The 12,088-nt window shown below is 39.6% G+C and overlaps 1 protein-coding gene across 16 annotated transcripts in view; it reads right to left on the bottom strand.

Moving 5' to 3' along the window:
- ABI2 (abl interactor 2) overlaps positions 1 to 4,417 on the bottom strand; it is a 101,518-nt gene extending 97,101 nt beyond the window's left edge. For 2 of the 16 annotated variants that reach the window (XM_061381824.1, XM_061381837.1), the window contains exon 1: positions 3,990 to 4,352. In XM_061381824.1, coding sequence (XP_061237808.1) covers positions 3,990 to 4,106 — 117 coding nt within the window. In that variant the 5' untranslated portion in view covers positions 4,107 to 4,352. Of the gene's footprint in view, positions 1 to 3,989 lie in introns of all 16 variants that reach the window. The other 14 variants (XM_061381821.1, XM_061381838.1, XM_061381827.1 and 11 more) reach the window with 11 other exon arrangements.
- Between the last annotated feature and the right edge of the window lie 7,671 nt (positions 4,418 to 12,088).

Genomic DNA, 12,088 nt, shown 5'->3' with positions numbered 1-12,088 from the left:
GGACTATAAAGAAAGTTGAGCGCCGAAGAATTGATGCTTTTGAACTATAGTGTTGGAGAAGACTCTTGAGAGTCCCTTGGACTGCAAGGAGATCCAACCAGTCCATCCTAAAGGAAATCAGTCCTGAATATTCATTAGAAAGACTGATGCTAAAGCTGAAACTCCAATACTTTGGCAACCTGATGCGAAGAACTCATTGGAAAAGACCCTGGTGATGGGAAACATTGAAGGAGGGAGGAGAAAGGGACGACAGATGAGATGGTTGGATGGCATCCAATTCAATGAACATGAGTCTGAGTGAACTCCAGGAGTTGGTGGTGGACAGGGAGGCCTGGCGTGCTGCAGTCCATGGGGTCGCAAAGAGCTGGACACAACTGAGAAACTGAACTGAATAAGTTTTCAACAATGAGCATGGTTTTTATTAAGAATTTTAAATATTTGTATCATTTCAGTAACTACTTTTTAATGAAACTGACTAGTAAGCTATGATTCTATTATCCCCTTATAAACCTTCCCTGCAATTTTTAATGAATTCTGAGTATCCTTGTTGACAGAGGAAAACGAATGACATCTTTCCTGTTATTCAAAACAAAGAAATATTTCAGATAAAACATAAAGTAAATTCTCAGTTTCTATTCTTCTGAGCAAAGCTATTTTATTGGATGACTTTGCTTAATCCAAAAAGGACAATGGGATTTACTATGTATCTATGTGAATTATGGCTCACAAAAAGCAGTAACTTTTTTTATCTAGCAAAAGGAAAAATATAAAAATGAACAAGTTGGTTTTCCAGACTTACCTTAGCAGAGTAAAAATGTAATCTTATTTCATCTATAAAAACATTAAAGCAATCCATATTATTATAATGTTCTTCATTTATAAACATGTAGATCCAAGTTAATCAAAACATTTTAAAAGTTTCTGAACACTTACTAGATTAGGAATCAATGTTTATAAATGAAGAAAAAAAACACAAGTGTTATATATCTCCAAAAAATTAAACAGTAACTAAAGTCCTTTTTTACAGGAAAGAAATAGTCAATCAGGAAAAGAGGAAATTGTAGTTAAGAACTTTTCTTTATCACGTTTTAGAAAAATATTTTGACAATCACTTTTTACTAGAGGTTGAAATAAAACAAAATCATCTAATTTTTTTTATACTAAAGATGATTTTTAAATTTATAATGTAAACTAGGCTGGTAACCTTGAAAACTACCACTTAAACCCTTCGGTAGATTTTGTGTGTGTTAATACAGGCACTATTTGATCACTCTTAATGCCAAAAGATAACATTTCTAAAGGACATTTTCATATGATAGGAACAACTTAAACAGTATGCCTTTTCAGAAGGACAATACCATTTTTCTTCCTTTCCTCAATTTTTACACTAAATGTAATCCACATTTAGAATATTCTTATCTTATTTTTATATTCCCATGCATAAAACTAGGCATTTAAGGACACTGAGCAAAGAACCTTATCATGTTACCTACAGATAAATGTCTTTTTCCTGCTTTACAGGCAAAAACTGTCCTTGCACAAAATAAAATGAGTGTCAGGTGAGGTAACTTGAGCTAGTGGTTAGGACATGCTGCTATAATAAGCCTAAACTGACCATCGGATCACTACTTGACTTGCATCCATTGCAGGGTCACAGAGGCTGCATCAGAACCCCTGCTGGTCAGTTCGATGGTTACAAGAAGAGCCAGCCAAATGTGCAGCTGAGTCAGCACAAATCCACTATCACCATGTTCTATTTATCAACTTTACTACAAACAAATCACGTAGGAGTTTTCTGTCGCGAGAACGCCAATAATATAACCACTGCATCCTAATACCGTCTGTTTTAGGTTCTAAATGGAAGAAACAAGGCATTTTAAAATCCAAATCCATTTCTATTAATCAGCACTTACATTCTGAATTTTAAAACACCATCGCATTAAATTCTGAGTCCCACTGCTAAGACAAATGATGGCAGCAACATTCTTCTCTTTTGAACCAGAAGAAATGTAGTGATGACAATTGTTGATCCCTTTACTCTCTCAGCTTTATCAATTCAGGTACTTTTACCTTTTATGTAACTACTGCAACCTAAAAGGAACTATATCTTCAAATTACAATAAAAATTATCTTCCAAACAAAGAGAACTTAAAAAAAAAAATTAGTAGTGATAATTGCAACCCAATCACTGTTCCACTCTGTTTCTCTTCTGAGACCTGTAACTCTTTCCCATATGTTGCACAAGGGATTGTAATGATTACTTCAATCCTTTTATTTGCCTCTCCTAGAGACTGAATTTCCAGAGTGAGGATAGCGTAGTTTCCACCAGTCCTTCTTCCCACCTGCAGCCCATTAAGAATATAAATTGACACTCAAAATGGTATTCATCTGCTACAGATCAGCCATCCCACTAACTATACTACAAAATTCTGTAGACACTAGGTACGTATCAACTCTTAACAGTGCCAGGCCATTTTAGACTTTCAAATATATTTAGTGAAAACTGAGCATCTCAACCTTTTACTCTCTCCTACCACACTCAGTATCAGCAAAGCACCCCATGAATATGGACAAGTGTACTGTCTGTATGTACCTTTGACCCAAGACACACTCTATCTTTTCCTACTGGCCATACTTTCAACTGCCTCTTTGGAGGGAAAAGCCTTGGATTATGTCTGATTCATTCTCCAGTACAAATATTCCATACAAGAAAATACAGGGCTCAGGATATGTCTAATCAAGTAATATCTTACAATACTATCCTTGATTAACCATGTGATCCTTACAAAATTCATGAACCTATATAAATTTTAACACCCATTTTTTTCTTTGGTTCACACCAAGACTTGAGAATGCTTCCCAATATAGCTGATGTTAGGAAAGATGCCTGGAGAGATGGAGGTGGGAGAAGGAAAAAAGGCCACAGTGAAGGAACAATTTAACATATTGCTTCCATTTCCACCTATATCCCAAGAGAATTTAAATAGGAAGGGAAAAGATGGAGGTAGAACCTATGATTCAGAATAAGCTATAAAGAAAACAAAAGATGCCGACTTTGCAAACTGTGCATCTTAAGCTATCCTTTAAATAATTTTTTTAAAAGAATTGTTTTTAATCCACATAATCTTGCTTCTTCCAGAAGCAGCTCAATTTCATCTCACCCAATATCCCCCGCCTTCATATACATACAGTGCTACCACTGAGTCCCGATGCCAAACCAACCATACATGAAAATTCAAACAGTGAGAATTATTTCCCATTTCTCTCTCAAAGATAATCACAAAAATTTTCCCTGCAGGCAAATTAGCTATTTCTAACGGGCTTGGAGGTGGGTAGCGGGAGGGAATAGACCATTATCATGCAGCTTCTCATTCTCCATAGAGAAGAAAACTGGCATTAACTTCCAACAAGGGGGACAGCTGCTTATACTGTAGCCTCAGTTAGAACCCAAAAACAAGCCAAAAAAAACCACGCTGATCTTTTGATGCATTCAAATGAATAGAAAGCTCAGGCATTTTACTTTGCAGCAATACAGCGCCTCAAAAATCCTCCAGAGATTGGGGGGGGTGAGAGCGACCCATTAAACCCCAAACCCTTGCCATATGGGGGAGTAGGATTCTGTCAAATAGAAAATGCCACTCTCCGCCTCCTCCGCCATCGCGAAAATTGACGGGCACCGATTGCGGAGGCGGCCGAGGGAAGAAGAGGAGGCGGGGACACACACACACCCCCCGCACCGAGAACTGATTCATGGCTTTTGAAAAATGCTTGAAAGCTACAATTTCCTCCAACCGGAGAATTCTCACCCATTCTCCCGCTCCCACCCTGCTTCTACTCCTGCACGGGGACTCAGCTGCACTGTGTCCCTGCTGCGGCCTCGGCCCCGTGTACCCTACGCCCCGAGGCGCGCGGCCCCCGGGCCGGGGGTCCCCCACGCGCTGCTCAGCAGCCAGAGGCCCAACACGCCCAGGCCGGGAGATGCGTCGCACCTGGATGTAGTTGTTCTCGCAGTAATCGGCCACCCGTTCCAGATTCGTGTAACTGTCGAAGAGGGCCCGGCGGCCCCCCGGGATTTCCTCCTCCAGCAGCATCTGCAGCTCCGCCATCTTCACATCCTCCTCCTCATACAGACCGCAGAGGCAGCGGCGGCAGTAGCGCCAGGGAAACCCAAGACTAGGAGAGGAGGAGCCGAGGCGACGGCGGCGGCAACCCGGGAGGAGCGAGAAACACCCCCCGCGCGCGCGCGACAGGGGAGGGGGCAGCGGGAACGGGGGCGGGGCGCGAGCCGATGGACTCCGAGGACGGTCACCGCGGCGACGGCCGGCCCGGCGCGCGCACGCGCGCTCCTCTCCCTCCACCCCCGGGAGCCCGAAAAAGGTTCCCACCCTTGGTCGCACCGCCCGCCCCTCCCCCACATCCGGCGTCTCCTAGCGACCGCGGGAGTGGGGGCCGGGATGCGCACGGGAGTCGAGCGCACAGTTAACCCTTCGACCCCCGCAGGATGCGTGGCTGGGGCAGAGCACCCCGCGGCCTTTTTTAGTCCTGCGTGAACGCCCACCCGGCTCTGCGGTCTTCCCGCCTGCTTCTTCAGGGACTCTCCTCGGCGTTATCCTCAACCTGGGGCCCAACCCTATGGTAGTGGGCCTGAGGGATAATATTAGCCCCACTGAACTCCCATGTAGCTTCAAGTGCGTGCGCCCCACTTTTTTCTCTTCATCTTTGACCGTATTCATCCTCTTTGGATAAATAAATTTCAGTTTCCTAATCCCAAATTTCCTGCCCTCCAGCTTCTTGGCACCTGTTTGCCGATTAACACTGTTTCCCCTGCCAGGTTAGGGGTTCTTTTTTCTCCTTTGCCCATCCTCTGGCCTTCAGCTTTTCCCACTTGCTCTGTGCTACTCTTCTTCAGTGACAACCTTTTTTTTTTTATCATTTCTCTGAGTCTATCAACTTTTTTCCTCACCTGTTAAGGATTTAAAGTTTCAAAAACGATTTTTCTAGTACTTTACTTCCTCACAGGGCTATTACATGGATAAAATAAAAGTTTATGTGAAAGCACCTTGGATAACATTAAATGCCACAAAAATTCAAGCTAGATCATTTTGGTCTTGCAGTTACTATTCTGTATTGTATTTTTTCCCCCTAAATCTGACTACTCCACACGTGTAATTTTTAAAAACTGAAATTTCTGACAACTGCTGATATATTCTAAAGTCCATGACCTTTATTTGTACCATGGAAAGTCAAGGCTGACTGCCTTTGCAGTTTAGAGCAAGATCTATTATTTCAAGTCTTGCATTTGTGATCTCTTGGCCTGCCTAGTGATTCCCACCCCCTTTTTTTTCCTCCCCTGATAATGAGGAAACTGCTGTCTCAAATCACTTTAATGCTTTCCCATTGTTTTATTGGCTTTTTGATGTACACATTAGCAAATTGTTTTGAGTTTTTTCTGTGAAACCCAAGTTAAAGGATACTGAAAATGTTCCAGTCTGACTGGTTTTATTCTTAACCACTTAAAGATGTCTTCTGTATTAGTGGTTCTCAAACTTAAGTGTGAGGCGCTTTTTAAAATGAGAGCTCTAGGGTCACACTCTAGAGATATTCCTTAGCCTTAGTGATGGAATGGAGTAGTTACTTAGATGGCACATAAACTTGCTTCAGGGATTAACATTATTAGATCAAGCAAACTCTTCTTTTAGACTTAATTTCAATGAATCAAAGTCTACTATTGAGCTGTAAGAGGTCCACCAGGCTAAGTTAAATGCTAAACACCCTCCCCCCATTACTTGTTTCCACCTGGCATTCTTTCAAGTACTGCTTAGTAATTAGCCCAATAAACAGTTCTCCCCAGAGGGCTGACTCATCATCCTAGGAATCACTGAAAGATTCTAGTATGTACTTTCTCAAATTAATTTGTGACAGCTTCTTCAGATTTTAGCTTCCTTAACTGAAAAATCAAAGGGTTAAACTCAGGTCCGTTCTCAAACTCCTTGGATTCCAATCACCTGCAGGGCTCCTTGAAACACAGAAGTGCTAGGCTGCACCCCTAGAGTGTCTGAATCAGTTGGCCTGCCCCCATTTATGGTTCTAACAAGTTCCCAGGTGATGCCAATGAAACTGCCCTTCTGGCTATGAAGGCCTAACTGGGACTCTCTACGGAGAGAAGGCCTTTTAATATTCAGCAAAATCTAAGGATCAAAGAACATAGATACACACTTCTGTTGCCACCAAGGTCATTTCAGTAAAAAAGACAACTACACAAATCTATAAAAACTACATGCATCACGTGTGCATATATAATTGGTGGGATTGTAGGGTGTTTGTTCCTGCTCCTCTTAGTTTTTCTAAAATGAGCATGGATTATTTTTCTAAGAGAACAGTAAGGCTATTATCTCCCCAAATCAGAAAGAACACTCTTATTAACACAGCCCAAGACAACATTTTTAAGTAATTTTATCACCAATTTGATTCAAAGTAAGCATTTAAAATTTTGTAGATTTTTTAATATATTAGCCCAGTCATGCTGAGTGCAGTTGATTTTTTAAAAATCAAACTGCAGGTCTTGATATTTATTTCCAATTAATTGTGCCTTTTCACCAAATTTAAGTCCTCAGTACCATCTATTGAAATAATCTTGATTCACATTATCTACAGATTTAATAAGCAAGACTTTGGGCTGCATTATTGCCTTTAATAAGAATGCTGAATAAATCAAGGCCAAGAAGAGGGCCCAATGGCTTGGCTCTATAAGACTCACTTAGTTGGTCAGAGCCACAATCAATATACCTTAAATTGGGCCAGTTGTGATTGTACCTTAAAGGACTCACATTTATCAAATATTTCATCATGATCCCATAACTGGTGAAAAAGTGTCAAATTCTTCTGCTGAAATAAAGATACTATGGAATTCTCTGGATGTATATCACTCCTAAATGAGAAAATTAAGGTAAAGCACAATAATATATTGCCTTAAAGTATGGGTTCTAAATAAACAAATTTGCTTACCTGAGAAGTTTACAATTGCTTCTCTTACATCTAGAAGACAGGTCCATTCACTTCCGACGTTCCCCTCAGATTCTTCCTGCACAGCACTGATCTAATTCATCATAAACAATGCTTTCATCAGTATATCTTTTTTTCTCCAGATTATCAGTTTCTCTTCCTAGGTGGCTCAATAAAGAATCTGCCTGCCGATGCAGTAGACATAGGAGACACAGATTCGATCCCTGCGTCGGGAAGATCCCCTGGAGAAGGAAACCGGAACCCACTCCAGGGTTCTTGCCTGGGAAATCCCATGGACAGAGAAGCCTGGATGGCTAGTCTATGGGATCACAAAGAGTCCGGCATGACTTAGCAACTAAATAACAAACAGAAACTTTTAAATGACATCAACCTACCAGCTTTAAAATCCATAGCACTGAGTATTAATTAGTACTTAATATTATTGTATTTTCTCATACATTTTAAAGATTAGAGAACAAATAACATTTATGGCACCTAAAGAATAATACCATCTGTTTCATTTACACACAACGGAGCTTCCTGGTTTTACCTTAAATGTTTGGAAACTATTAAATAAGAATGCCATCCTTCTTCATGAAGATTTATTGTTGTTGAGTGACTTAAGTCATGTCTGACTCTTTTGTGACCCCATGGACTGTAACCCGCTAGGCTCCTCTGTCCATGGGACTACCCAGGCAAAAATACTGGATTGGGTTGCCATTTCCTTCCCCAGGGGATCGTCCCAACCCAGGGATCGAACCTGCATCTCCTGTGTCTTCTGCACTGGCAGGTGGATTTTTTTACTGCTGAGCCACCAGGGAAGCACTCTTCATGAAGATACTTTGGACTGTTTTCTTTCTTTACCTTGAGACTCTCAAAACTAGTTTTCTGGCTGCTATATAACTTTATCAGGCAATACTTGATATATATGTGCATATACAATTCAATGACTATATATTTCAAAGAAATTTAAAAGAATTCCTTTTTAAGTAATTAAGTTCCCTGTTTGATATATTACACAGTAATAATCAGGAGAAATGCAAAGCAGAGTTTTTTACTAAAGCAATGACATGGTTAACTTAGTTCCCAGTCTTACCCCAAATAACAAAAGTAATTATCAGTGATTAATATGTTCATACACATTTATATATATATTTAGTTTTAGTCAAATTTAAGACTACTGGAAATTTTAATACCAAGTGCATATAATTTGAACATATTAAATCTTTGAAACAAATTTTCTATATGTAATCAAAAAATAAATGACTGTGATCTAAGCCTTATATTTTAAAGGCACACTTTATCATATGAAATTTTGGTCTCAGTTTTAGTTATTTAAATCTTGGTCTCAATTTTAGGCATATTTATTTAATGGTTTAAAGTGTACCAAACTATTTTTCTTAAAGCCTTACTGTGTAATAGAGTTTCCCATGCTTTGTAACTGTATGAATGCACATTTTAAGAAATAAGTTAAAAATGATTGGAAAGAATACACATTCTCCAAAATTAGTCTGTAAGAATAAAAAAATCCCTTCCCATTTTCAGGAAGTCAGTAGTCCCCAAGTCTCAAATATATATTTTCATTTGTACTGAAAGTCATTTTTTGTCTACTTTGGAAATTACAAATATACAGTATGGAAAATGGTGTAATTACGACACAAATATCCATTGACTAGATGTAACAAATAGCTTCTATTTTACCTCATAAAATATTATTCTTATGCTAAAGAATTTTAAAGAAAATTATAGTAATCATGACATTTAACTCCTAAATGCTTCATTACAAATTTCCAAAAAAATAAGGGTATTTTGCCAAGTAACCACAATATTGTTAGCAAATCTAACAAAATCAACAATAATCCCCTCATACTACCTAACACCCAATAAAAGCATTTTTCAAGAAGATATTATGCTTAGAAAGAAGAAATAACATATATCCCAAGATAAAACCTGAAAGGATTATATTTAAATATTTAGAATCCTAATAGTTTCCTGTGATAGACCACAAAATAGCTCCCTTCCCTGGGAAAAATAAGATGTTTTTTCCCATTAAATCATGCGAATGCACAATATAATCCCTGAAATTCTTCCATGATAATATATCTCTGTGTATAGATATAACCAATGGAGTAGGTAATTGATCTTCAAAGGTATGTTTTTGAAAAGAATACAAATTCCTCAAAGCTTTAGTTTCCACTGAAATTGGCTTTACATATTCCCTCCCCCACACACAAGAAACGTGTACATTTCAGAGCTAAAGCATAAAATAGATCATTGTTTCCCACAGCAGAACAGATCACCAATCAGTTCACAAAAACTGGATTTCTAAAATTAGCTACTTTTGTTCACACTTTGTCTTAAATTATGTTAAAGGTTTATAGAGTGTCAAGTCTCAAAAGGTACTAACTAGGTTTTTATTACTGATAACTATACTTCCCTTAATAACATGAATTGCTAAGAGTTTGAAAGGTACCAGTTTTTCTGATTATGCATTAATACCATTAGAACCTGTATATTGAATATTCACTGAAGCATGTATAATTTCCAAAGCTGCTTTTTTTTAATAACAGTATTTCTTATCAGTTTCAGTAATATTGCAAACAAATAGGTTATACTTTGACAAAATAGCTAACTAAACACCATGGTACATGTCAACAAGACTCACATGTATAGTACAAGGTTGGTAAGAATAAGAATATTGTTCACCACTGATTGCTATGTTCATGAAATGGAATGTAAAAGAGGTTAACAGCAAAAAAGTGACTCATGATTCTCTTTGTCAAAGTAATTTTATGTAGCCTCTTGCAAAGAAAGGACTAGAAGAGAATAATTTTGGTATTTTTAAATGGAAAAGAATGCTGAATTTAACTACACTTAAAATACATTGGTAGGATTTCTTACTTCCTCCTCCACAGAAATTAACAATATATTTCTCACAGATTCCTATTATCTAGATGTCCAACCATATAAATAAGTGAATGACTCATATCATTGAAATATTTCATAGGGTTTTATGTTGATGATTTCAGGGGGGAAATCCCACTTTATCTTCCAGCAGAAAACAATGTTTGGCAATTATGATTAAAATATAAGAAAACAGAAGTTTAAATGGGGCTTAAGATTTAAGATTTAATCCACTATTAGTATACTGGATCACTTTTGCAACTTTAATAAAAATGTGTATTATGAAATTGCTTTTAAGTTTGGCATCTATTTGTTGCTTATTTTGTAAATAATTTTAAGACATCCTAGAGAGGCTTAAATCGCTTGATGATAAATCATAAAAAAGACATTTATGGGTATTTGCAAGAACGACTGGCATAAACCAGAAAACACAGTGCTCAAAAACCACTGAGTCACAGTTCATTGATGTATAAGGTGAGATGTGCCCAGGGCTGGTTTCATGGGCTGCAACCAGTGCAGTCCTCAGAAGCCCACTGCTCAGAAGGACCCCATGTTGGGGTATAACACTGAGAGGGCACTGCAGTGAAATTCTCACATTTTACTTGTGAATTTGTCTTTTGTAAATGAAGTCCAATGGAACCCTGGACTATATACTAGGGACTTAGAGTTTATTTCCTTGCCTCCCTAGACATGTTCTGTTACCAGCTTCCTGGTGCCCTGGACCCTGCCTGGCCTCCCTCTCCCCACCCCCACCCATTAATTACCATGGCTGTTTCCTACCCAGAGCAGCAGTAAGACTGCATTAGTAGGAGAGCTGATGAGGGAGGCCCACTTTCTGCCATGTCACCCTCCACTGGAGGGCCTGGGAACAGGTGTGGGGAGGGCTGGGATCCAGCAAGCAGTTCGCTCTGCAATCTTGAGGCAGGGCAAAAAGTCATGTCTGCCTTGGGCTGGCCACACCACAGCATTTTCACCAGATGGGGCTTCTTTGCCTATCCCATTTCAGGTAAACAACACTGTCCCAGCATGGGGACTTCTAATCCCTTGGGGGTCACCCTCTCATCAACCATGGATTACAAAAGCAAACTCATGTGAGGACAGATTGACTTCATCACCAGCTTAGACCCCACATTTTCATTTTGCACTAAGCATACAAATTATGTAGCTGGCCCTGATTGTGACTCTATAAAATAAACCCCCAGTTCAGTTCAGTCGCTCAGTCGTGTCCAACTCTGAGCGACCCCATGAATCGCAGCATGCCGGGCCTCCCTGTCCATCACCAACTCCCAGAGTTCACTCAGACTCATGTCCATCGAGTCAGTGATGCCATCCAGTCATCTCATCCTCTGTCGTCCCCTTCTCCTCCTGCCCCCAATCCCTCCTAGCATCAGTCTTTTCCAATGAGTCGACTCTTCGCATGAGGTGGCCAAAGTAGGAGTTTCAGCTTTAGCATCATTCCTTCCAAAGAAATCCCAGGGCTGATCTCCTTCAGAATGGACTGGTTGGATCTCCTTGCAGTCCAAGGGACTCTCAACAGTCTTCTCCAACACCACAGTTCAAAATCATCAATTCTTCGGTGCTCAGCTTTCTTCGCAGTCCAATTCTCACATCCATACATGACCACTAGAAAAACCATAGCCTTGAGTAGACGGACCTTAAGTAATGTCTCTGCTTTTCAATATGCTATCTAGGTTGTCACAACTTTTTCTCCAAGGAGTAAGCGTCTTTTAATTTCATGGCTGCAGACACCATCTGCAGTGATTTTGGAGCCCAAAAAATAAAGTCTGACACTGTTTCCCCATCTATTTTCCATGGAGTGATGGGACCGGATGCCATGACCTTCGTTTTCTGAATGTTGAGTTTTAAGCCAACTTTTTCACTCTCCTCTTTCACTTTCATCAAGAGGCTTTTTAGTTCCTCTTCACTTTCTGCCATAAGGGTGGTGTCATCTGCATATCTGAGGGTATTGAGATTTCTCCTGGCAATCTTGATTCCAGCTTGTGCTTCTTCCAGACCAGCATTTTTCATGATGTACTCTGCATATAAGTTAAATAGCAGGGTGACAATATACAGCCTTGACATACTCCTTTTCCTATTTGGAACCAGTCTGTTGTTCCATGTCCAGTTCTAACTGTTGCTTCCTGACCTGCATACAAATTTCCCAAGAGGCAGGTCAGGTGGT

Source organism: Bos javanicus, chromosome 2, assembly GCF_032452875.1.
Source record: "Bos javanicus breed banteng chromosome 2, ARS-OSU_banteng_1.0, whole genome shotgun sequence".
NCBI lineage: Eukaryota > Metazoa > Chordata > Mammalia > Artiodactyla > Bovidae > Bos > Bos javanicus.
The sequence above is the reverse complement of the archived record's forward strand: the minus strand, read 5'-3'. Positions and strand labels throughout refer to the sequence as shown.